The sequence below is a fragment of the Centruroides sculpturatus genome, unplaced genomic scaffold, assembly GCF_000671375.1.
Source record: "Centruroides sculpturatus isolate CEXI.00-Female unplaced genomic scaffold, Cexi_2.0 scaffold261, whole genome shotgun sequence".
Classification (NCBI taxonomy): Eukaryota; Metazoa; Arthropoda; class Arachnida; order Scorpiones; family Buthidae; genus Centruroides; species Centruroides sculpturatus.
Genome location: NW_019384426.1, coordinates 590,743 through 618,558, shown reverse-complemented (window position 1 = coordinate 618,558; position 27,816 = coordinate 590,743). Strand labels below are relative to the sequence as shown.

The 27,816-nt window shown below is 29.6% G+C and overlaps 2 protein-coding genes across 6 annotated transcripts in view; one reads left to right on the top strand and one right to left on the bottom strand.

Moving 5' to 3' along the window:
* The window catches only part of LOC111619586 (trans-Golgi network integral membrane protein 2-like), a 16,867-nt gene extending 4,559 nt beyond the window's left edge, over positions 1–12,308 (top strand). The window contains exons 2-6 of one of the 3 annotated variants that reach the window (XM_023361344.1): positions 8,054–8,110; positions 8,456–9,040; positions 11,119–11,172; positions 11,444–11,655; positions 11,726–12,308. In XM_023361344.1, coding sequence (XP_023217112.1) covers positions 8,054–8,110; positions 8,456–9,040; positions 11,119–11,172; positions 11,444–11,655; positions 11,726–11,836 — 1,019 coding nt within the window. In that variant the 3' untranslated portion in view covers positions 11,837–12,308. Of the gene's footprint in view, positions 1–8,053; positions 8,111–8,455; positions 9,041–11,115; positions 11,173–11,443; positions 11,656–11,725 lie in introns of all 3 variants that reach the window. The other 2 variants (XM_023361343.1, XM_023361345.1) reach the window with 2 other exon arrangements.
* A 9,810-nt stretch (positions 12,309–22,118) lies between these two features.
* The window catches only part of LOC111619585 (heparan-alpha-glucosaminide N-acetyltransferase-like), a 47,422-nt gene continuing 41,724 nt past the window's right edge, over positions 22,119–27,816 (bottom strand). For all 3 annotated transcript variants that reach the window (XM_023361338.1, XM_023361341.1, XM_023361342.1), the window contains 2 exons: positions 23,307–23,419; positions 22,119–23,235 (listed from right to left, as the gene is read on the bottom strand). In XM_023361338.1, coding sequence (XP_023217106.1) covers positions 23,060–23,235; positions 23,307–23,419 — 289 coding nt within the window. In that variant the 3' untranslated portion in view covers positions 22,119–23,059. The remainder of the gene's footprint in view (positions 23,236–23,306; positions 23,420–27,816) is intronic.

Below are 27,816 nucleotides of genomic sequence, written 5' to 3'. Positions count from 1 at the left end.
AACAAAAATTATTATTATTATTATTATTTTATTTTAAGATGGTTCTACATTTACTGACAAAGATCCTCTTGCTCAAGACCTAGTCATCAGCTTGCAACTATTAGAAATAATTGGTCCATATTTCCATAAATCACTTCATCCAGAGGTATTTTATTTATTTCCAATACGTAAAATTCCTAATGATATATGAAAATAAAATACAGTAACACCCCGTTTAATGTGGGGGATGCGTTTCTATACAACAAAGCGCTAAGCAAAACTGTGTTAAACGAGGTCATTTTAACGTAGAGTAAATAGGGATAGGGGAACACATGACCAAAAATAAACAAATTTTACTTTAATTTTAAGTTATTTTTATATTAATTTGTATAATAATATATGTTAAATAACACATAAACATATGCACACAGAAATGTATAATAATATATTAATTAGTTTATTTTTTCTATATTAATAGATCATTTTTTGTGACAAACATCCTGACTTTTCTGAAATTCTTGTTTTCTTGCGATAAAGTCGTGTAGTTTCATTTGTCACTTTTTTTTCTTTCCTTAAACAAATGTCAATAGCAAGAGATTGCATCCAAAATGCTTCATCTTGCTTTTGCACTCCTTTCAAAATCTGGATCATTTGCTTCAATTTGATCAATGATTTCATTGATTGTACCAAACTTTTACTAAGGAAATCTGTAGAGAAATTTTTTGTTTTTTCGTTTTCAGAATCACTATTTTCCAGTTCTACAAAAATTCCTTGTTCTGCCAGTTCTTGAAGATTGTTGTTGGTAAGGCTCTCACCAGAAATCTGCGGTAACTCCTCAATACTCTATTCGTCTACATCTCCTAGTCCTGCTGTATCAATTAAGTTGAGTTTGATCAATCTAACGATACAGCAATAGGCTCTTCTTGTTGAGAATTCTTGGATACCTTCAGCCATAACTTCTTCCACACTTTGTTCATGCATTGATCAGTTAATTCTTGCCAAGCAAAGCCAATATTGTTTATGGCACCCATGATGTTATATTTTTTCCAAAATTGCACCAAATAAACATAGATTTAAAGAAAGTACAATTTTTGCCACTTTTTTCTGATTGGTTCATGTTTGTAAATAATTGTATTATGTATCAATAAAACACTGCGATAATTTAAATCAATGTAAATTTTGATTTTTTTTTTTTTTTTAGGCTTTGAGCAGACTCTGTTATATTGAATCAGCATTAAGCAGGGCCTTACTGTATATAAATAATTAGTGGTATTTTAAATGTAAAATTAAAACAGACATAAGTATAGGACAAAAGTATTACAAAATAATAATAGTTAATTCATGTCAATATTTCCCAGTTTTTCGTACAAATAAAAATATAAGTAAAGTGGAAAATATATTATCTTAAGAATAGTTAAAAAGTGTTTTGAACAGTTGCATATTCCAAATGCTTTCTAGCTGTTCTTATTTGTGATTCAGTCACTTCCATTGAAATGAAAACTAACACCAAAATCCTTTAAGAAAAAATATACTTTAATAAGCAAAACAAACCTTTTCAACTGTTCTAAATGGCTGTCATCAGGTTTAATTGAGGTGTAATTGGATGCTTCTCCATTCCCGTAAAAGCACAGATTATAATTCATTTGAATTTATACATATACTGTACATCAACAATTATGCTTAATGTTTTATTGGATGCATAAGCATCCAATAAAACTGTTGCTGTTGTTTATTTTTAATTTCGTGTTCCAATATCTATCTCCATTCAAATTTACCTCAATTACAAACCTGATGGACATTTAAAATGTTTATTTTGCTTTTTAAAGTATCTTTTTCTAGCTGAATTTTGGTGTTAGTGTTTGTTTGAACTGAATCCAGTTACATAGAGTGACTAAATCAATAACATTTCGCTGTCCCAAATTAGTTTAAGCCATTTTTTAAAAAAATCTTGAGCCATGCTATAATTCACAATAATTGCAATTTCGAATTTTGTTTTAGTTCATTTGTAGTCTTAAAATCTTTTTATAAGTAGCATTTTTATTCAATGATTATGTATGATTTAACTCTGTTATATAGCCTTGTATGTTCTTACATTTATATTCTTATCAAAAATTAAGTGGTGTCAGAATTTAATAAATGATATTAATTAACTTAAACACTACTCATATGAGTTAAATCTAGTTATACAGTAATTATAAACTACAGGTGTTATCCTACTTCAACAGGTTATGTTCCCAAAGTTTTGTTGTAAGTAGAAATGTTTGCAAGTCTAAAACTAGTATAAAAAGTGTATTAATACACAGAATAACTATGTATTGTTAGTGTTCGATCTTTCAATGTACACAATAGAATATGTTATGCTCATTTACGTTATGTTGCTTGCTACTGCTTGCAGTGGCAAAGCATGGATATCAGCCACTTGGGGTGGAGGAAAATTACGCCACCCTATTTAGGTATCTCAGTTTAAAAGACTAAAATTCAGTTTCATCACAGAATAAGTAATGAAAAATTCCATGCTCATTTCAATCGGTCCAAAACGTAGTGCGACAAAAATATAAAATGAAATGGTTTAATAAACAATACTACTTCCAACACACCGTAACTTCAACAGACTTACTTCTATAATAACCAAAACGGTGCTAAAATCGTTTTAATTCACCTGAAGAAGAACCAAAAGGTTCGAAAACGTTAGTGAAATAAATTAAAACGATTTTAGCACCGTTTTGGTTATTATAGAAGTAAGTCTGTTGAAATGGTTCAAATTTTTACAAGATATTATTATTATTTATTATGAAATTTTGCTGCCCCCACTATGCTACGCCACTGACTGCTTGGCAGCTGGTGTTTCAAGCATGATTTTTCCCTAATGCACTTTGCACTAATGATTTTTCTCTAATGCTCTCCTAATGCACTTTGTTTTATTATGTCAGGTTTAGTTTCCATGATAATAGTGTCACACTTCCTTCATTTATCCCCACTACTTGATTTATTATTATGTTTGGATGCATTTTTGAAACACTAATTGTAAAAGTTTATAAAAATTGTAAATGACAAAAACGTCATTAGTCCTAGATTACTAACTTTGATGCCACCTTACCAGTGGTAGTCAAATGTCAGAATTCATGCAAAAATGAAAAATGATATGTGATAAAAATAAATCCACATTAATTATTTATTACTGGCCAAAGACTGACTTCAATACCACCCCATGACTGGCAGAACTTCAGAATATGTGTGAAATTTAAGTTTTAGACATACAGTCAAATTGTTTGTAAGTTGAACATTTGTAAGTAGGGGAGCTACTGAACTAAAGCTTTCAAATTTCAGCCAAATTCATTTCTCCAACATTCTTAATATTTACAGTTTGCTGCTTTTTTGATGACCAAAATAAAATGTTTTATTTAAATGCTTAAATACTTTTCAGTTTACAACCTGTTTGCTATCCATGTATAAAGTTCATATCACTGTGATTATAATAGCTCAAATAATGGTAAGAATCAGTGCATTTGAATCAGCATATTTCTTTCTCAGAGCTTGTGAAGGATGACCGGTCAGAATTTGATTGGAGTAAACTTGTATAATGCTTGTTCTCTTTGAAGAGAAGCAATGAATTTCCAAATAATGGGATAGAAACTTCCAGCATTGGACTGAAAACATCTGTACCATCCTTCCACTGAATTATTTGTTTTTAGTAATTATATTCAAATTGTTGATAGATATTCCACGTCTCCCTGGATAAGTCGGTTTCTGTTGTCCACAATTTTGTGTGACTATATATTGTACAGTGACATTTACTTGTATGCTATATCCACAGAGCATGAAAGAAAGCTTCAACTTGCTTGGATTGTAAACTCCATGACTGTTTTGCATAATCTTGATTAATAATAAATATACAGGTGTTTCATTTAACTTGAGACTGTGAAATATCTCGAGAAATACGGATTGTACAAAAAACTGTTTGAAATAAACCTGCAGTATTTTAGAGTGGGCAGTTCATCCCCACAAAAGTTAGTCCCTGTCACCACCTCTGGGGGCTGAGGTAGGGGAAACTTTGTAAATTCAAATGGAAACCACATTTTTCATAGCAGATTTAGATTCTACATCAAAAATTATGTAGGGTTTATTCGAAACATTTTTTTATATTCTGGTAGATGGTGTTGTAATCAGTGAAAATTAGTTGTTCTGCCTAGCGCCCAAGGGGCAGTGGCAGGAAAAACTTTTGCGGAGTTGAACTGTCTCCCTCCAAAATACTGATGGTTTATTTCACACTTTTTTTGTATGATGTGTATTTCTTGAGAAATTTAGTCTCGAGTTAAATGAAACATCCTGTATATGCCATAGTGGTTCATATTGGTCTTTGGAGTTTGTAAAATAACTAAGGTGTATTTTAACACATTTCACTTTAGATTTTTTTTTGTTTCTTGTCTCAATCCTGTTGTGAGTCAGATAAAAGAGTAAGCAAGATGATGCTCTAAATCAGTGTTTCTCAACGGGGGCGATATCGCCCCCATGTGGGCGTTTTTCTCTGTTGAGGGGCGATTAGTAACAACTTATATTTGGGGGCGAAAAACAATTTTCTGGGCGATATAGTAAAACACTATATTAAGAATAATTAGATATTTTATTCGTTATAACGTACAATAATTAAACAAACAACATTATACTAGTCACTAGTCTATTCAATAAAGTACGAATTTGGCGTTAGCCTTGGCCCTCGGCATCGGAATTTTGAAGTGAAGGGGCAACGATTCGTTAGAGGTTGAGAAACACTGCTCTAAATGGTTTAGTGCTTTACCTAAAGATTTGCTAGTCCTAAAACATTCATAGCCAGTGCATTAAGTATTACATTAACTGGCTATTGCCAAACTCTCAAAATTTAAAAAAAAAAAAATTAAAAATAATTAACCAATAAAGGTTTTTTTTTTACAAGAAAAGAAGTTTTTATCGAATTAAGAGTGTAAATTCAGGTGATAGTATATATTTGATTTAATCTACTGACATAAAATTGGGGTTTATTCTTTACAGGTTTTTATAGGGGATTTAATAATATCCAGGTGGGTTTTTACATGGGGTTATTGTCTGGAGGGGATTTTTCTCCAGGAGATTATTGTCGGGGGTTGTTATCCAGGAGGATTATTGTCCTAGAACCATTACAGAAGTCCATAGTTGATATGTATAAGGATTCCCAGATAAATGTGATTACGTGATTCTCCAGACCATGTACTTACTGGTCACAGTAAGTACATGGACCACATTTAAATGGAACTGCCATAAGCTTAATCTGGCACCGATTGTTCATATTTTCAAAAATACAGTTTCACCCTACATGTCAAACCATAGTTATCCTTGCACAGAATCTTTTCTAATGATAAGGATGTGTTTTCATATTTAGATAGGTCTGGTATTTATATAATATCAATACAACATTTACAGATGAGTTTGAAACTACAGTAGAGCATCGATTATCCAACCCCTGATTAACCGTCACATCAGTTAACCGACTGTTCTAGTTGGCAAATTTCAAGTGTCTGCTAGTGATGTGGCACTAAATATTTGGCTATGTCTTGGCTATTTTAATATCGTTTTTGTTAAATTTTTGCGTGTTTTAGCTGACAACACTGGCTCAACCATAAAAGGAAGGCCGGTATTTAAACGAGATTTAATTTTCTAATTATGAGTGGTGGTTTGTTTTTTGAGCAATAAAATAATTTTAAAATATTTTTTAACGATACAATAGCTACGATTATTATTTTTAAAAAAATTTGTTAGGCTTAACATCGATGAAAATTCAAGGTGAAGTATGTTAATAGCGATATACTAATATACTAATTACGTGGAATATACTAATATGTTAATATACTATACTAATAATGTATTTTTTCCTTCTTTTCGATTATTCGATTTTTTCAGTTATCCGACCAACCTGAGTCCCTAATTGAGTTGGATAATCGATGCTCTACTGTATTACATAGAAGTCACAGGAAGCTTAACTGTATGGCTGATCACCAAAATGACATTTTGAATAATAGTTTCTCTACCAAGCTTACCAAGAGGATGTTAGAATGTAATTATGATTCCCTGTGGTCGTAAACCTCATTACTGTGTCTGGTACATGGACTGGAGAACCATATTTATCTGAGTATCCTCATACATATCAACTATGTAATAAAACAATCCTCAGCTTCCCAGAACTTTAAGCATTGCTTTTCAAATTTCCAAAAACTTAATTTTTAGTTATATGTTGGGCACTATAGTTTCAAATTCATAGTTTTAAAACTTATTTTAAAATTTTAACATCAATTTGTGTTCCTTTGCTTTGGTCTGTTATAGAATTGAAAAAAAGAAGGTTAAAAATTATGCACATTAAAAATTTTAAATTGTTTTTTCTTGCCTTATGTTTAAATTGTTTTTTCTTGTCTAAATAATTTGCCTGAGGAAGATTGTAATGCATGGTCAAAAGTGCTTGCTTTTATATATTTTGTGTTAATAGGAAAGAGTTTTAATGACAAAAGATGGTTATTTATTGTGTTACACGTGAAATTGTCATCAAGTGTGCTCTCAATTTTTGTATTTATGTGGCTTTCTTTCACTATTTTAATGATTTAAATTGAATATAACAAACTTGTGTTTTTTCTGATACAGGTATACCTCGAGTTACATCGTTTTCGATTATACATCGTTTGTCAAAGAATATATGGAAAAATAAAAATCAAGTTTGTCATTTTATTTGACTTTACATCCATCCGCCACAAATATTGGAGTCGTAATATCACTATAAAAGCATTAAAGCACATAAAATCATATAAAATATGTACATTTACAGTAAATGTTTGTAATATAATCATAAATCCTAGAGAACGAAACATGAAAACATCTGTGTTTCTGTGTTGTCGTCTTATTTAGCAGTCTTTAAGTGCTCAATATTGGTGATTTCCACAGTAGCTCCAATATCTACCATTTGGCATCGTTGTCAGCGCCACTCGATATTGGTAGATTTAATATAAATTAGTTTATTTTCTATTGTCACAAGATAATTTTAATAACTGTATTTGTTATTTAACCTTACAAAATCATCTTATTTTATAATGTCTTAGAGCAAACCACATTCACAAATACAGAGTCTGCGATGTACTGTAAACATGTACATTTACAAGTATGTACTGTACGTACATGAATTCATAAATTTAGATTACTTTTTTCTGTACTATATTAAAAACTAAAATTTATTTGTTTGTAAGCTTAAAATACATTCTTATTAACCACATATTATTAAAAATACATTTATAAATAAAATACAGAGCTGGGAATGGTTATTTGTGGTTTAGTCTAGTGACGAGTAAATTCAAGACATGTAAATTCAACTTACACCATTTTTCGACTTAAATTGCATCTCCTGGAACCAATTACCAACGTAAGGCGAGGTATACCTGTATATTCAAAACTAACATAATAATGTAAATATCTAACAATAAAATTAAGGAATACCTAAGAACTGGAATGGTACAATTAGATTTAAATCCAAGACTAGTGTTTTAAGTCCACAAATTGTTGGTAACGATTAGCCATGCAATGAAGTCAACTTTAATTTGTAATTACAATACAGGACATTTCAAAGACAAGTCTATGTTAGTATGGAAAGGACCATTATATGAATTTAACAGGTTCTGAAGCCATCTCATTGACTTCCTGTAAATAGTTCAGTGGTTTTCTGTGATGCTGTTTGGTTTCCTTGTCACACTTGCTGAATGTTTTTTAAATCGTACCAACATCCCTTTAAGCAAACTTTTTATCTTTGAGAACAGAATAGTCTTTAGGGGCCAGATCTGGTAAATAGAGAGAATGGGTAAGTGCTATGACTTGTCTACAAGCCAATAATTAGATGACAATTCAAGCCAAGTGCATCAGAGCATTATTGTTCAATATGAAAACATCTTTTTTCTGGTACAGGTCTGGCCACATGCTGAATTGCACATATTATCTTTGTAATTTAAATCACTGTTGTTTTTCTATTTTTAATAAATTTGAATTTAAAGAAAAAAATATATATTTTATTTTCTTCTTTTTTTTACTTTAGAAATTGATCAATCGAACAATCTGCTGAAATACTCACCAACTCAAAACAGTGATGATTGTAAGTTCACAGTTTATCTTTAAAAGATAATTGAATTAATTAATATTAAATGTGTTAATACAATATCTATGATACTATGGTGTAATACAGATAAATAATAACAAATATACATAAACACCAATAAAACAGCAAAAAATTTATATGTTAAAACCAAAAACAAATGTTTTCTTTCATTTTAAATGGTCATCTTCAAGTTAGAAGAATGTAGATATAAATGAATGTGATAGAATATGCATTCATTTATAACATTTGTTTTTTGTTTTAGTATATAAATTTTTTTGGTGTTATGTGTAGTTGTTATTATTTATTAAATGTATTCATAAAAAAATCATATTAAACTTTCAGCTAAAAGACCATCATCACCTAATATAATGACAGCTTCAAATCAAAGTATGAAACCAAGTAAACAAATTCATAAGATGGTTGCAACTACTGAAAGTGTAGATAATAGAGCTGCAGGGAGTGGACCTGAAAAAGATAAACCCAACAAAGATGACGAAACAAGGAATCAAAAACCATCTACTGCTAGTCAAGACTTGCCAAAAAGTAGTGCAAATAATGAAGCTTCTCCAGATAAGCATATGATATCACCTACAAGTGAGACAGAAAAGTTGCCCACAGCCAAAAACAATGATGACACAGGAAAAAAGTCAACCATCAACCAGCAGATGAACGATGATAATATACCTAACACAAACAAGAATGAGGAATCTAAATCAGAGCAAACTCCCATTAACACTGCCAATACTAATGATGCAAGCTCAGAGAATACTGATGAAAATATTGATGGTGTCGATAAGAAAGTTACAGATGAAATGAATCATAAGACATTGCCAAAGGATGAATCTAAAGATCTACCAAATCCCATCAAAGACAATCCTTCAGAATCTGAAAATAGTCCCAATCAGGAGCCTGAAAAAAATGAAAAACGTGAGTTACATTAACTTTTATTGCTGCTTATATGTAATTACCATAATGAAGAAGGTTTTAATTATGATATCTGTATTGTACAAACATCAGAAATTAGATTTTATATGGTTTATTATAAAGAGAGTAGAATTTAAACTATTTTTATACAGTAATTTACAAGATAATCTTAGTAAATTATTATATAAAAATAACTCATTTGAACATTTAGAAATTATAAAAGTAGATAATAATAAAAGAATAAACAAAAGTACAGGCCTACAGATACATGAGTCTTGGGAAGGTCCTAACAGATAATTTGTTTATTTTTCACTACCTAACACATATTTGAGCCAGAGTGAAACACACTCAAAGGAAAAGTAAATGCAGATGTGTGAGAGGTAGCTTGTAAATTTCCAGTGTGTAAAATAGTGATGCAGTATGGATTCATTAGATTCCATAATTTTGCATAGAATAGTACAGAATTTTCTTTCCAAATTTGTGTGTCTAGGATAAAATGTATCCTTTTAGAGGATTCTGTTGCATACAAGTACATATGTTGAGAAGTTTTTATTATAAAACTAATAATGTATGTGCATATACCTAGAAATCTGCAAAGAGATCTATGTGTCATGACTGAAGAGGACCCTGTTAGGACTTAAATGCATATCAAAATAAATACATAGAAGAAAATTGTGTCTTGAGGTCATTCTGTCCTGTGGCTGTCCAGTTTGATAAGTCCATTTATAGCGATGGTTCCCAAACTTATACCCACAGACCCCTTCTCATAACAAAAACCTGGCCATATCATGAACCCCCAAGTGAATAACTCTACACAACTATATAATAGCAAAATTACAAATTTAACTTTAATGTCGTGAATGGTGAATGATAACGTAAAAATAAAATATAAATAAAACATTTTGATATTTAAAATATTTATTGAAATTACTAGCTAAAGCTTGCCCATTTTTTATAAATGGGTATAATATAGTAAAAACAAAAAAAATTTATAATTTATTTTCAATTGGGTTATAAATTACATTACAAAAAATATAAAATTATTAATTTTTTTTTTATTTTATTTATTTAATTTTCATAGAAAAACATATTTTTGATCAAAATAAATGAATTATTTATGTATTTTTAATCATTAAATAGTTTTTATAATTATGAAAAATAAAATTTTTCTTTATTTTTTCTATATTGAAGAAGAAAGGAAGTTTTGTGTTAGAACCATTTCTGTATTTTGTTTAGGAAGTTTGTTATATTTTAATCATTCTTTCAAAAGTTCTTTTACCAAAAATTTGATCTTTATTCTTGCTTTTAATTAGATATTATTTATCATTATAAACTAATCAGTATCTGCACTTTTTGGTTGTTGCTCACTAAAGAAATGTTTATTTTAATTATAAAATAAACTACCCAAATTAAACTTTGAATATATTTTCTGTTGCTATCGCAACAACAGTTTGGAAGATTCCAAAATTTGTAGAATTTATTAGTCATTTTTTATTGTTCTTTCATTGTTAGAAATGACAGGCAGTTTAATGATAGTAAAACTAGAAAAGGAAACTAGAATGATAGTAAAACTAGAAAAGGAAAGGATAATAATGTTATAGAATTTTTGGCATTGAAATTTCTATATAATATACAGGATGAGATATTTAAATAGAAGGATTTTAATATATTACAGAATTAAATCAAACAAGTATTTCTGTTTCTTATAAGATATTGTGACTAAATTTAAGCCTGAATATGTTTTGATTTATGCAATTGGAAGAAACAAGGGTAGCCATTTTGTGACTAATCTGTCACAAGCTGTACTATAACAGTTTATAATATATAGAAGCACATTGTTTGTAAATGTAAGATGATATCTTGCTACAGGCTACTTGGTTGGCAATGTCACTTGCAGCAACACAGGCGAGGACAAGAAACAACATTACAATGTTGTTTCTTATCTCAAAAATAGCTACTAAGTTAAATTTTCAATAAATTATTAAATATTCCTCTTTAAGCATCTCACTCTGTATATTTTTTTATTATAACAAAGAATAAGATGTTTTATTTACATAGAAAAGTCTTTTACTCTTTAGCAGAATTTGGAAATCAACCTAATGAATTCAGTGACGAGTTTCCAGATCCATCTAATGGTAGGTATGAGAATAGTGCATGAGGTTCGTGCACATGTAGCTAGATTGCATGATAAAAATGCATATATATGTAGTGCATAACATCTTTTGTATTTTTAACAAATTTCTTTTAATATCTTCCATTTGTTTACATTGTAAAAGAATGCCAATTTTATATCCTCTGCTTATGATTAACTATCTTCTTTCTGTTTAATTTGGCCATATTACCATTATTTTAATTTCTTGTTTTACTAATTTTATTAAATAAATATCTTGGAAATTTTGCCATCAGACTATTCAGAAGAGGAATTGCCACCCACTGTCAGCAAGGAAAAACCAGAAGACAAGACAGAGAGTGACAAGAAACTTGAAATAACCATTGGTAAAGGTAATGGAATGGGATCTGTATTTCCTGAAGAAGAAGACAGTCATTTTTTTGCATATTTCCTAACAATTATAGTGCTGTGCATTGCCGGATATCTAGTCTTTCACAATAAACAAAAGGTTAGTCACATTACTTTATGAATTTTTTTTATCTAGCCAAATGAAGAATATAGCTTATATCTAATTTCAGATCATTGCACTTATCATTGAGGGACGTCATGAACGCAGAAGACGACCAAATGGATACAAGAGACTAGATACTAAGGATAGTTCAAAGTCTACTTCCCAGGTTATATTTTAATTGAACTTAAAAAGTGACTTTTTAATGATAAAGGTTTGTGCTCCTAAACTGTTATCAATTGGTAAACTTGCAGGAATAATTATTGATGTCATTTATCAGTAGTTCTGTATCAAATTATTATGATCGTCCAGTCTGAAGAACTACCAGTTTTGTCATTATTCCAGTCACTTTAACTACAGAAGTCATATGCAAATAGACTATTGATAAATAGCATCCTTAACCCCTCACAATTTTACTAATTGATGATAGTATTAAGCATACATCCAAAGTCAATAAAATTGTGTCAAGTCATTCTGCAACTATAAAGAATATTTTTATGAAGCATGTAAGATTTCACGGATATATCTTCACTTTGAAAGAATTATTCACAGGAATTACTATAAACATTATTATGACTTTGTCGTTTACATTTGAGGAATTAAATATTATAAAGCAGAAGAATGAGAAGATATGAGTTGCCATTGATATAAAATGTAAGTACATTGCTCGAAACAAAGAAGGCCTATTGTTTTTACGAACATGTCAGTATGAATATTTAATGTCGGTACTACAAATGCATAAACACCAAAAAATGTAATTAACAAAAGTCCCTCCATCTGTTACATTTTAAACTAGTTTGAGAGTTAGATTGTAAGGAAGCCAAGCCTGTCTTCTTTAAATTTCATATACCGGGCAAATTCGTTTAACATTCACGTTAGTGTTTTAAAAATATCAGCATTGTTATCAAAGTGATGTGAATGTTTGACGTGTTCATGGATAAATTATTTAAGTCATTCGAGTGAAGTGTTTTGGCTAATTTAATTATATGTTTGATTGTTGTAAAATTATAAATTGCAGACTATATTATTTTTTATGTATATAGACAGTTCTTTATTATATTGTTTCTATCAAGAGAAAAATGTATATCTGCACAAAGATAAATAAACAAGAGACAATATTCCTTCTAACTTGAAAATTTTTGTTTGCAAAGATCAATCATTTGTTTGAATATAATTTTTTGTATCTTTTAATGCACTGTGTACTATCTTACGAAATTGTTTTAACACTAATCTTGTAAGAATTTTGTGAACCGCCAGGGAGGTTGGAAGTCTCCTGATCCGGCAACAGGTTGTTAAACTTTCTCATTGTCAAGATGGCTTAAAAATTTTTCCTTTTATTTACCCCGCTGTAACGGAATTTAATGTTTCAGGTCGAGTGGAGGAGGGAGGAGTGCCGTCGGTAAGGTGACAGGCGATATACGAGTAAAAAGAGGACACCAATTTAACAAGGAAACAATGATTTATTAGCTACATCCATAGACGATACAATAACTATTATCGAGGGAAAATTCTGAGTCCCTAAAACACAAAGGGCCGAGAGAGAATTCACAAAAATTTGTTCCATACCTCTTTCTGTATTTAAATATCCTTGAGGAAAAAAAAAAATATAATATCCAAAGGGTTCCGAATTGGTAGGATTAGGACACAAAATTAGATAATATCTTGGAGGACAGGCACTTTGCCGGTTGATGAATGACTCCTCCGACAGGGGAAGCAAGGGGCTTTTATGGTTTCGTCGTGGGGGAATGGTCACGTGATTAATTGTTGTGAAGTAAAAGGTAAATGGGTCAAAGTTGTCCCCGGGACCATGCTAACTATCAACTTTGGAGTTGGAATGTGGGATTATTTTCGAAGTGGACGGATGTTTACTTTGAACGAAAGGGGAGATTGGAATTTTTCCCTTTTTTAAGTTAGGTTTTAGTTTAGGTTTAAAGGACTGTAATCGAAAAATAATATGCAAAAATTCCGGATTTCACAATTTACAAAGGTTGCAAAACGATTTAAAATTTTTATTGGTAAGTAAGCTTTTCATAAATAATTATATTTTTAAAGCTAATATTTTCTCTGGTTGTTCAGACTTGAGTCAATTGTATTATTATGCACACAACTCTGGTGTCATATGTTTAAGGGTGAGCATTAACTACAGGGATGTAGAGTGGTAGTTGGAAAACTTATTGACTATTCCTTATGTTACTTTGACATTAAAAAATTCTTTTAATTTTTAAAAGCTGTTAATGCTGTTATTTTTGACTTTTTAAATAATACAAAATGCAGCTCATGTTGTTACTGCACTGCCTCCTACCCAAGTCAATGTTGAACAATTATTTTCAGCTAAGCATTTAATCAAATCGCACTTGCATGCTAACTTGAAAGAGGACATGATGGAGATTAGTCTTCATTTTCAGAACAAATTTTTCTTAATTAAATTTCATTCAATCTGTTTAGTGTTAAATTTTTTACCTCGGTATTAATATCATTATGTTTTGTTATGTAATAGCTCATAGCTCTTAATCATTCTATTAGAATACTGTTACATATTCAAATTCTTTGGTTTGTTGCCTGAAAAAGACAATTTTGTATTTGTCTAAAGTGCTTGTTCTTAATTTTATATTAAAAGCCTATTTAATGTCAACAGACAGTAAAAATTTCAGTAATATTATAAGATATTGGTGTACCATAGAAGTAAACTCATATTTTAAAGTACTATTTTTATCAAAAGCTTATTACAGCCAACTTTCTATTAAACAAACTATTAACTTTAATTAAATTGCCTCAATGTCCTTTTCTCTTATTAATATGTAAATTATCGACTATAAATTCGTATCTTCTATTATCAGGAGTTATTATACTGGTTTTATACTCAAGAGAAAGAAGAAGAAGAAATAATAAAAATGTTTATGTTAAATGATTATCCAAAAAGTCTATTGAATAAATGGATAAAAAAATTGGAAATAGATAAACAATCAAGTTTAATAGATAAAGAGAAAAGTTTTGTTAAAATAAGGTATATCCCTAAGATATTTGAAAGAATTAAAAAAAATATTAAATAGTAGAATCAATCTAATACCGGAAAAAGTAAATACAACAAAAAACCATTTATGTTATAGAAATCATGGAAATTACGATATATTAGAAGAAAAAGGAGTTGTATATTCATTTAATTGTAGTTGTAAACCAGAAAAAATATATATAGGAGAAACGAAAAGGAAACTAAAAATAAGAATAAATGAACACATCTGAGCAATCAAGAGAAATTATGCTAATTCAGTAGTCGCAGAGCATTGTAATAATACAGGTTGTGAAATAGTATTGAATTCCGTAAAAATAAAGAAAAAAGAAAAGAATAATTACAAAAGACAACTTTATGAACATATTTATATAATCAGACAAAATAATAGAATAAACAGCAATAATGGTAGAGAAATCCACCAATCATGGCTAAGTTTCATAGAAAGAGGGGTGTGTCCAAAAGATAAAAAGAAAGATGGAAAGAAATGGAAAAGAGGTGTGAGGCAGACAGAAAGAGAACAAATGTAAGTTGTAATAACAGAAAAAAAATGTATAAAATTGAGATAATGTTAATAGAATTTGGTTTAATACCGGTTTAAAATAATAGTATTGTGATCTTGTTGATAAAACTTGAATATCCAGTGGAGCAAAAAATAAAGGAAAACTGGAAAATTGTAAGAATTTTATTGAATATTTTTGTCGGAAAAATTTTAAAATGGAAATTTTAATAAAAATTTTTTATTGTTTATAGAACATATATAAATACCTGCTGAGGAGGGACGAATATGTCCGAAACGCAAAATTGTGTATGTGTCCAGGTATATGAAATAAAATAAAAATTGTTTTCTGTTAATCTTTGTAATATTATCTGTAAAACCAGTATAATAAGTCCTGATAATAGAAGATACGAATTTGTAGTTGAAAATTTACATATTAATAAACTATTAACTTACTTGTAGTGCATTAGTGAAAGGAGTCAAGAGTCGTGTATTTTTCGTCTGACTCCTCATCCTTGATTAAATATGTCCGAAAACATCAGCATTTGAAATTAATAAATTGTAGAAGAATTAAGATGTAATAGAAACCAGTTAGAATTTGAAAGTCTAGTGATTCTAGCAGGTTCCATGTTTGGATCAAAATAAGAAGTTTACTAACTTTTCCTCTTTTGATCCAGACAAGGAATCAACCAAGAAGAAAAAAGCATCCAGCCATAAAACAAAGCTAAATCAGAAAGAAAGCAGTGACAGTGGGACTAATAATGTTGGAGGAGGATGAAGAGAAATAGCTAATTAGTAAGTCATTGAGTTCAAATTATGCTCTGGCACAGATATTATATTTTGTCAGATTTTTAAAGATTTGTTAGTCATTCTATTATGCTTGTTAGAAATTAATATTGTATTACTATTGAATGTAAGAAGAGTCATAATTTAAGATTGCAATCCCAGAATCCTGAATCTTGAGATTTTGGGATTGTCATTACACATTAACTAAACCCAAGCCTTAAGTATTAATGTTCTGTGTAATTTTATAACAAAAGGATCCATGGTGACATGCAGGTCTTGTACTCTCTCCCCACTGGCTTCACAAGTTTGCATTGAGAGACAAACTGTAAGAATTTTCTTTTTTGAGATTAATAATACATTAACCAGCAAGCTAAAGCAAATATATTGCAAAAGAAGATAATTTAAGTATAAAATTTTGTTTGAATGTGATTAATTTCATATACAGGATGGACCATTTAAATAATCCAATGGAATAACTTGAAAAATACATAGTCTACAAAAGTATCATTAAACTGGAAATGTTATACTTCAAGGGGCCGCAAGATGAGGTTATTAGTTTCTTCATAGATGGTGTGAAAATGGGTCTGCTTCATCATCTTATCAAATTATTGGGTGCATTTACTTTTTGCTACTTTCCAAACTTGTCGATCTGACACCTAGCACAGCCTGACTTCATATTAGCATGCTAGTAAAAGTATACACAGTAATGGCAGCTTCCAGATTAGTGTCAGCGACTTTAGCTATAATTTCATAACTGCAGTCACTGATTCAGAGTTTGAAAGACAATGATTTGTTGTTAGAATGTGCAATGTAAGCTGAAATGGATGTATCTAGTGGCAAGCACAGCAAGACAGTCGAAAAAAATGAAAGGTTATGTGGAGTACACCATGCCAAGATACCGATGGAAGGACTTTCAGGAGAATTTTAGATTTAATAGAACAACTGTTGACATTTTAATCTCAAAACTAGCACCATTAATAAGAAGAACAATTCAAGAGGACAATATCCATTGACAGTGGAGAAAAAAATATTGTGCAATCTCTACTTGTTATCAAATCAAGCTTCGTTCAGGTCAAGTACAGATCTATATCATGTAATTAATAACATGAACAATAACATATAATAACATGAATTGTGGTTAAAATTAACAAAATGTATATTTTTTTGAATTTAAAGAAAACTATAAAGAATTTAATGAAACTTTCAGCATAACTTACTTATACTAAAAACAGAATTTAACAACTTTTAACATTATCTAGACACCACCCAATGCCAAATTCTATCAGGCTAGAGAATTTGGCATTGGTTAGTGTCTAAGTTTATAGTATATCAGGTTTAGTGATGTTGTTTGTTTTTAACATTATCACAAATTATGTACATTCTTGATCTTTTTGTGTCAATTAAATATAACCACACCAAATTTTTATATTTTAAAGGTATATTATTACATAGTGGACCATTTTTAGCTTCTATAAGATTAAATACTGTGTTTGCATAGTAATTAGGCCATAGAAATTAATTTCTTTTCATTACTGAAAAGGACTCAGAGCTATTGGTCATTCCACAGCATATGACTTTTAGCCCACTGCATTCTTGCCAATTTGTGTCGTTTTGTTAGTGATGGTTTTTTCATCAAGGCATCAAATTTCATATGTGGAGCTGCTAAAATTCTTTGACGAACAGTGCTTTTTGATATTTTTAATTCACTTTCACACAAAATTTGACAAACTGATTTATTCTGTTGTGATGCAAGACACAATTCAATTATCATCCCTTTGAGATATGATTTTGGGCCTTCTGATTGATGTTTAGATGGTATTGGTGATTTTTCCAAAATTTTATAAATTCCAGGAGTAGATTGTTCATTAAGACAGCAATTTTCTTGACACTATAGCCTTCTGCTTTTAATTTTTGTATTCATGCAATTTCTTCCATACCAAATCCTCTTCCATGTGAAATTTTGGAAAGTTTTGTTTCAGTATTTAAATTACTACTTGACAACAAAGTAAAAGTGTTTTGTGATGTCATTTATTTTTATAATTTTAAGTTTCAAATGCTTCAAATTTTGCAATTCTGTTTTATTTTCTGCTATACTTTGAGACAGCCAAAAAATATATTTTTGTTGCTAAATTATTAATAAAATGATTAATTTTGAAATTATCGAAAATCAGTGTAAAGTAATTTGCTTATACAAATGAAATCATTTATATTTCTCTTAAATTCCTAACAATTCTAAAAAGCAGTAAAATGTTGTTGATATAGCATGTCCCAAAAATATATAAGTATTTGCAATTGTTCAATACTAACAATAAGTTGCTTTAAATTACATTTAAAAATTCTTTATAGTTTTCATTAAATTCAAAAAAATAAAGTGTGGATATAATTAATTAACAGACTATATAGTGCAGTTGGTGTATTGCATTATATACAAAATGTATATGTATATACAATGATATGTAGCAAATTAACATCCATTTTCATTTTCAGGTTAGCTCACTATAATAAATTAAAACAACAAAGATTTTAACTATTTGCTTTGAGTCAATATGCATTCACTACCTGAAGTCCATCAAAGTCAGTAACAATGTATTCTAAAATGTTATAAGTAACCTCTAGTAAATCATTGTTTTGCATGCTGTGCAGTGCAGCTGGAATGGAATTAACTTATTTATCTCTAGCCAAGTCCATGAAACTTATTTTCATTCAAAAGATTTTGGTACACTTGCCATGACTAGTAAAGTTGCAGACAAAACTTTACTAGTTATGGCAAGTGTACCAAAATCTTTACTTTTGAATTTGAATCATTCTTTTTTGGTTTCCTCAGTTTGCAACCCACACATCTCCAGATGGGGTACCTGTACAGTACATTGGGACATGTGCCCTCTCTTTTCATCTCGGTTGCCCTTTTCCTTTCCCAATGGGGTCCCAACAACAGAAAATTTGTGACTTTAGCCTATTCTGCAAATATTAAAGAAACTAAGGAATGATCTGTCCATTAACTGCAACCATGCAACTTCATCATATGTTGAAAACAAGAAATGGGGTTTTAGTCAAGGCCAAGTTAGCCCCGAGTACAAACAGTTCTACCTTGTGGGAGTGCTGATCCAACATTGAATCATAGAGCTTCTTGTATAATGTACAGTGCCCCCTTTTTGATAGTCTGCAGGCACTGCTGTCTCCAGGTATTTTCATTTGATTTATTAACTTATTAAAATTATTCTGGTCCATTCTGAAAGGATCAAAATGATCTTGTTTGTAATCTTTGAAATGATGATGTTATAATAATCATTTTTAATGTTAAGTGCAAGAAAATCCACATGAAGCTACCATTGCATTTGCCATCCTATTTATATTCATTAAACTTTTGCCATTAAATCTAAGAATTTCTTTTTGAATGTGAATTATGAATATAAATGACAAATGGAAGCTTTATGTAGCTCCAAAATATATGTAGAAGATGGGGCAAGACAGATTTTAAGGAATTTTTAGTTTTTATAATTAACTTTTTAAATCTGGGAGAAACTTTGTCGTTGAGGCCGCAACTCCACTAGCGTAAAAACGGTGTAAAACCCCTCGCCGTAAAAGTTTTTAAGCACATGACCCTGATATTTTACACCCGAGCAGGTCGTAAAACCAGCGTAAAAGTGAGTTGAGTGGTGTTCAACTTTTGAAGCGAATACATCCATAAAACAGTACCTTCCACCAATCAGAAGTCAGTGAAATTTAGGCCATTGTGACACGGTGTGAAAATGGCAGAAAATGAACTTTTGTGTATGTTCCCTCATGGCTATATAGATCTATTCTATGTTCCCTCATAGAATAGATCTGGAAAGATTTATCGAAAACATCCAAAAGTATTCGTATATCTACGACAAGAGGTAACCTGGTTAAATAATGAATGCCAAAGGAAAATCCTTCGATTTAGAGGAGTATATGATAAAAAAAAGCTAAACTTATAAGTGCTGTATATTATCTTAATTAATAATACGATAATAAAAGTTAATATATGAAAGTAAAGATATTTTTACTACATTTGTAATTATAGTACAAAAAAAAATTGTAGAATATAATCATTGTCTTTATATCGATATATCACGTATACAACAATCTTCCGTTTCCACCAATTCACGTGTGAAGAAGTATTTACTTTCAACACTTGGGGCATCACCGTCACCGTGAAAACTACGTTAGCCGGACCTCCACTGCAATCCAAATGCAAATAGGTCATGTGATTAAAAGCTTTCACGGCGAGGGGTTTTACGCCCGTTTTTACGGTAGTGGCGTCTCGGCCTGAATGCTCAATATTTAAGAAAATTGTCAAATATTCCATCTTGCTCTAGAGATGGAGTGATATAGAATGGTTCAAACTGAATTTGCTTTTTATAATTATAAAGATTAATCATCATCAAACAATATTTAGGGTTTATAATAATAAATTATAATACTATGGCAATTTGGAAACATAATGTGTAGATATGGTGAACCTTGTTATCCTTGTTGTAATCTTTACTGATACATAAGAATTGTATTTATTGGTGAAATATTACACAAGATATCCAGCCTTCTGTTGGAACAGAATGAATGCCTTCATTGTAGATATTTGCAGTCTCGAGAGACATGATGTACTTTATGCATAATTGCATACTTTGTCATCATTATGGCCTGCTATTTCTTGCTTTTTGTAATTTAACCACTCATCATATGCTGTAATTATACCAAAGGGATAATTAAGGCATATGACAAATGGAACCCAATAAAAGTATTTGAGAGCATTGTTACTTTAACTTTGCTCCAGTTGAGACCAGTAAAAATTCTTAATTAAAAACATAAGATTTTATGCAAAATGTACATACAATTTGCTTATGCTGATTATGTACAGTGTAGACAAAAAGCATTACACCAGACTAGTCTAGTGCAATGCCTTTTGTCTACACATTGTATAAAATCTACACTGTGTTAGAGTTGGGTATATATATTTTTAAATTTTAAAAATGTAACAAAATTTACATAACGAAGGAAAGCTACTTGGTTTTTTTTATCAATAAAACCAAATATAAATGTATCCCACTATTGAAAGGTTAAATCAGGTATGATGCTATTTGTAAATATAGTTTCCACTAAGCCACATACTAAGCATTTTTTGAGCAAAACTACATTTCACATCAATGAATGTTATTACGTGCACTAATATTGTATGGTATGTGTAGTCTTCAGTCAAAAAAATAGAGGAAACTGGGAAAAGTATAGTCTTAAATTGCCAGGACAATAATTGTAAAATTAACAAACAATTTTATACAGTAAAATTGTAGAAATTTTAACAATTACAATAAAAAATCTTGTCCTTTCTCACACCTTGAGAAAATAACAGTTTTATGGCAGTTGACCTCTTATTAGAGGCCACTTGTCCACCTTGCTATACAAAGCATTAAAAAACTTCCGGTGATGGCGCAAATAATAAATAAACTCCACCATAAGACTATTATTGTCCTGAGATGTAAGGACAGAAGACTTTTTAATAAACAATTTAAGACTATAATAAATCACCAAACAATTACCTAAATATTGGGCTATAATATGGCTAATTAAATGATTGGTATAAAGTAATTTGACACTAGAGGTAGATGTTAGGTGCCACCTCTTAAGTAAATTAAAATTATAATTAAATAAATAAGTTTAGAACTTCTGGATAATGTCTACCTCTAGTGTTAAATTACTTTATACCATCATTTAATTAGCCATATTATAGCCCGATCATTTGGTGATTTATTATATGCTACTCGGGCTTTGCGATGTTATTATTTTCAATTTAAGACTATACAATAATTTTGCAGAAATTTTGTTGAAAAATTAGTTCTGATGTTTTTACCAAGTGTTAAAGCATTAACTTTTAACAAGTTACATATAAGGTCTCAAAATAATGGTAACTGCTTAGTACTAGATTTGATATGGTTACCCTTTCAAACTTGTAAAAAGAACACTTGGAGAATGTTTTTCACATGATGAGAGATTTAGGAATGTACTGCAATTACTTGAGCAACAATTGGACTTTTGGGGCCTCCCAAAATTATAGTTATACCATAATTTGTGAAAAATATAGAAAAGTACATCTCTTTTATCCAACTTTTCAAAATTAACAAATAATAATTAAACTAAATACACACATTCCACTAATTAATATAAACTTATATATATTTTATTTTACTTAAATATTTACATGGAGAAACTCTCTCTACTCATTTTTATTGTAGAAAAATAAGTCATGTTGTAACATTTGGATATATTAATGATCAAAATTCAATAAAAATAATTTTATCAAACTTGCTGTAATGCTTTTGTTACAGTACAAAGTTAAACAATACAAAAATATGCCATCCATATAAAAACTGTAGGAATATTTTTAAATGAGTAATTAATGTCGTGGACAAAGTGATTTTTTAAATCATGTGGGCATGGTATTTAAAATATATGCATTTTTTCTATTGGAATGTCAGATATGTTTATATACCTGCAGCGTGCAATGCCATAAGGCTTGCACATAAATTCAACTTCAAAATACAGCCACTTAGGGTGCAACTACGCAGACGCGAATTTAGAGTGAGCGATTTAGTTTTCGCAAAGGAAAACCATGCACAAACGAGAAGCAAGAAATAATGCTGGCGAGAGCGAATTTCTGATTCTCGCACATATCTGACAGGTTTTGATATTTATCGCGTCTTGCCTCTTCTCGCCACATATTCTCGCTTGCTCGTGTTTGCATAGTCGCACCCTTACAGTACCACCATTGCACAATATTTTTTGCAGCAGATAAACATTGCATTTACAACATCATGGCATTGAACATTTCATTAATGTTGTGTGTACAGAATGATTGTACATTAATTTTATAGTCATCTATTGTTTAGAACTGGTTTGCCTGTACAAACTGTTGAGAACAGTTTATAGATCAACTGATAGCAAGCTAGAGTATTGTTGGTTATTCTGTTAGTGTGCCCACATGTTAAACCTGACAATTAAACTACTGTATTTAGACTTTGGATGCAGACAAAGTTAGTTTTTTGTGACAGAGGTTAAACAGTGGATATCTTACAAAAAGAATCCTATGGAAAGAAAAACTATATGGCCAAGAAAAATTTTTTATGGTATAACCATATGGAAATAAGGACCCATAGCGACGTGGCCCACAGATTGATCATAAGACGGTAGCCGTGAGTGTTTTCCACTGCCCAGGCCCAGGGAAACATCTTTCCGGTCATGGAATGACCAACATATAATAAAATGGAATTCATTCCTGAAAGAGAGAAAAATCGTGCGCCAAAAATGAACATTGCACAAAAAAGGAAAGCTGGAAAAGAAGCTTACCGGGAAAGAAAAATGGCGATCCATTCCACCAGTTTAAAACATCACAGAAAATGTAGCAAATACTTAAAAGAATGAAACTCATGCTGCCTGTTGCCATTATGAAAGAAACAGACCTGAAAAGAGAAAATGGATTAATTAGATTTGAGTGCAAATGAAAAATTTGGTAGTTTATTTTCATTAAATCATTATACTAGAGGTTCTGCTTCCAAATGAACCTCTAGTTTGAATGGAAATTTCACAGAATATTATGAAATCATTTATTTTATAATACTCTGTGTAATTTACAATAATTCTTTGCTGTAAATAAGCTAATATTGTTTATGGTGTCATCTATATACAGTTGACTCTACTTAACAGAGCATCGGACAATGGAGCATGATTTCACGTTCCTGATTTTCTTCACTACATTTTACACACAGTGGACAGTAGAGAGTCTGTTTAAATGAGTGCCATGGCAGTAGCTTTTTTAAAGCAGCAGTCTGCTTGTTGAAGATTTATAATGGTCTATCTTTAATCTTATGATAGGTTACTCCCTACACCACAAACATTAGGTACTGTAGTATGATTGATATAACTCTGCTGAGTACAGGTTATTGCATATTTCAACAAATACTATAGTACAATATATGTTTGTCTTCATTTTTTTTTATAGTTAGTGCATATTACAATCATGGAAGTGAACTAAAATTTGATAGAAAATAATTATGTCCTATTAGAGAACATTCAGAAAGTTTGATGATGATGATCACATCTTTTCAGCTAGGTCTCCTATTGTTTCTGAGAAGTGAAAGTAATGTGACTGGTAAAAAATACTATATTTACTGACAATTCAATAAAATTAATGTAAATTAAGTAGAGCTCTGAAGACACGAAGGGGTGGAGTTACTCTAATACTATAGACAACCCAGCTGGATTACCTTATTTTGGATGAGGGTGTTTTATTAAGTGGATTTGACTATAATGAGGGCTTTTTTTTTGTCATAGAACGCAATGGAACGGCATTTCACCACGTTTTTTCAATATATTTTAAAAGTTTTAGGATAATTTTTGAAAATTTGACGTTTGGTCCACGTCAAGCATATAAGATCGGCAACAAAATTATTAAGACAGTCCTGCTCCTGCTTGTGTGCCGAATCTTGTGTAAGATGCATGTAATATATTTTTAGTAATGAGATGTGCATTCCACCACCTTTTTTTCCCAAAAAAGCACTGACTGTGATTATTAAATTTTTTGTACTTAAAATGTATTGCATGTCCTAGGGGCAGGTGTGTCAAATTCATTTAAATGGACCATTAATATGACTGGTAAGATTCTCGTGGGCCACGTCACATTTACAAATTTTCTTAAAATTATAATTTGAAGTGAGAATGCAGGAATATAGATAGGGCAATTAAAACACATTATTTAGTTCAGTGAATTAAACTCAACAATATATAATAGCTATAGTATTACTTTTNGGATATTTTATGAAGAGTGTAATTTAAATGTACAAAATATAATTGGTTATAAAAACAATAGTGAATATGATAAAATGTATATATGTATGTGGTAGTGGTAGTTTTGTTTATACATACACAAATACAAGCACACAAGTTTATCATAATCAGTAGATGTTTTTGGTGTATACATAGAGTTGTCATCAAAAAATAAACAAAAGCTATCAGCTAAAAATTTAAACAACTTCTGAGAAATTAATCAATACTCTGATAACATATAACAACTAAATTTCTAACAAATTTGGAGAAAACTTACTGATTTCCTAAAGAACAATATTCAATACTTCAAATATATTATCAAATAGCTTTCTCTTTCCTAATCTTTAATTTGATAATATAAACTTACATTAGGTTAGTAATGAATTTTGTAAAGAATCAAAATTTTATACAAGCTAACAGATTAAAAGTTCATTTCAGAAAAATAATTGATATAATTAAATTCAATACCACCACTTGTATTACAAACATTTTGATTTTAATGAACAACTTTTAACTAGTAAAAAGTAACTAGTAAAAAGAAATTAAAATTTATACAATTCGACTAGTAAAAAGTACTTGATAATTTAGTTTATGTTAAATATTTTCCTTAATTTTAAATTAAAAATAGATATTAATGTAAATAAATTTAATTATAAATATATCTGCCATTTAAATTTTATTTGAAATTGTTTTCAAATTAACATGAATTCAATGTCAAATTTTTACACACATTACTTCTGGAGTCAGTTTTCATTTAAAATATTTAATAAAAAATGTAGTATATATTTAGATTTTACAACAAATTTAATAAATAGCTTTTTATTTTTATCATTTACCACTTAAAAACTTTAATTTGTAAGTGTTAAATATTAAAAATTTTAATTTTTAGCTTTTGTCTTTTTTTAATAAAAATTTTGTTACACACTATTCATAATGCACTTCTTTTTTTTTTTGCTTGCTTTTAACTAGACAGATCCTAGACCTAAAAGCCTACTTTTTTGTTTTGTTGTTATCTCACTATGACAAAACTGGAAAGACTACAAATTATAAAAAGCTTTTTCAACACTAATAAGACAGTATTTTCTTATTGTCAAAATAAATTCAACAAAACATCAATGATTTCAGTGGAGCAATTACCAATTTTTCTTTATTTGTAATTACATTCATTTTTCATTTGAAAGGCATAATTAAGAAAAAGCTATTATCCAAATAATTTTGTTAGATGTTCTTTTTCATTATATTAACTTTCAAAATTAATTCTGAAGTTCATTTTCATTTGTCATTATGTAAAGTTGACAAATCTTATAGAAAATCCACATCACATTAATTGAGAGACTTCTGCATTTTGTAATTATTCAAACCAAAATGTTTAAAAGTATACAAAAAACATTATTGAACATTAAAAAAAGTAATAATAAAACCAAAATATTTTATAAATAAAACAGGGATACTGTTTCATTAAACTCAAATGATTTTATTTATACTGTTTGTTTATCAATGAAAAAAATTATTAAAATAAGATTGACAACATACTTTTGTTCATCATAAGTATTACAAAAAAAACCTTATACTTGTCATAAAAACATTTATATATCTATTTAATATTGGGAAATTATTTATTTGGAGAGTCTCACACAGAATTTTTATCAGATTACAATTTTGCAATACAGTATTTCTATCATTATCCACGATTCGAAACAGATAAAAAATAACCAATTAGAATTTATTTTACTTTCAGTTCACAATTGCTTATAAGTTACCTCTTGACTAATTCTCTTATGTAAGAAACACAGAAATTCAATGCATTAAATCTAACTCAAAATACCAGATATTAATCTAGAATCACCAAAGAAAAACTAGTAAAATATATAAGAACTTAACGAATAAACAAATATTTTTAATTAGCTTTAAGCCATCGTCCTCAGGTTAAGAACAGCATTTGAAAAAAATAAAAATTCAAACATCAATTTGGCAATAATAATTATAAATTACAGTACTAATAAATTTGGCCCTAGAGGGAGGCATTAGGTGCCAAATTTATTAGTAATTTATAATTATTATTGCCAAATTATAGCCCAATAGTTTACTGCAGTTGAAGGTGTTATTGCAACATACCAGTTTAGTAAAGTTGTTTATATTGAACATCAATTTTTAAATAACAGCAAGACATGAGCATAGTGACGAAGACAGCTCGAAAACACCTACTCATTAAATTTTTTGTGTATTTTACCAGAGTTTTCGTTTCTTTGGCATTTCCAGAAACTAAACATATACTTCCAAAATCCCATAAACTTTTAATAAATATTTTCATCTAAGATCTATTTCATTACATTTCTGCATATTTGTGTACATAAACACAGCAAGTTTCTAGATATTTATACGCAATAAATATCTAGAAATTTAAAGACCATTTCCTAATATTGTTATGAATTTTACTGTTATATCAAATTAACATTCCTCGGATATTTTATGAAGAGTGTAATTTAAATGTACAAATCATAGGCTTAAATGATTATAAAATATATACCACTGATTTTATATAATTTAAAGAAAATTTCTTCTTAAATAGTGTAAAATAGAAGGATTTAATACAAATAAACTTACCTTTCGACATGAATTTCTTTTTTTTTTAACGTAGAAACATTTTCAGGTTTTGAAATCTGGAGAATCGAGTCACGAGCTCCTTTAATGCGTATCGACCTTCTCTTTCGATTAACCGATTTATATAAATATTTTATAGATATAACGGGTATCGAATCATGTTAACGAGAAGAAAAAAAATAAAAAATTAATCGACCGTTAACTTCTTTTTCCGACATCGGTTTACAATTATCGTCTGCGACTCGGTTGTAGTTATCGCTTCAACTGCCAGATGGCGAACAGAGTTGCGAAGGCGTTGCTATAGCGACGAAGGCGTTTTAACAATTTCGTAAAAATACGCATGCGCTCTTTCTATTAAATTGCGTATCAATTCTCCACCTATAATTTTATTTAAATATATATATATTTTAATTAAATATATATTTAATAATTT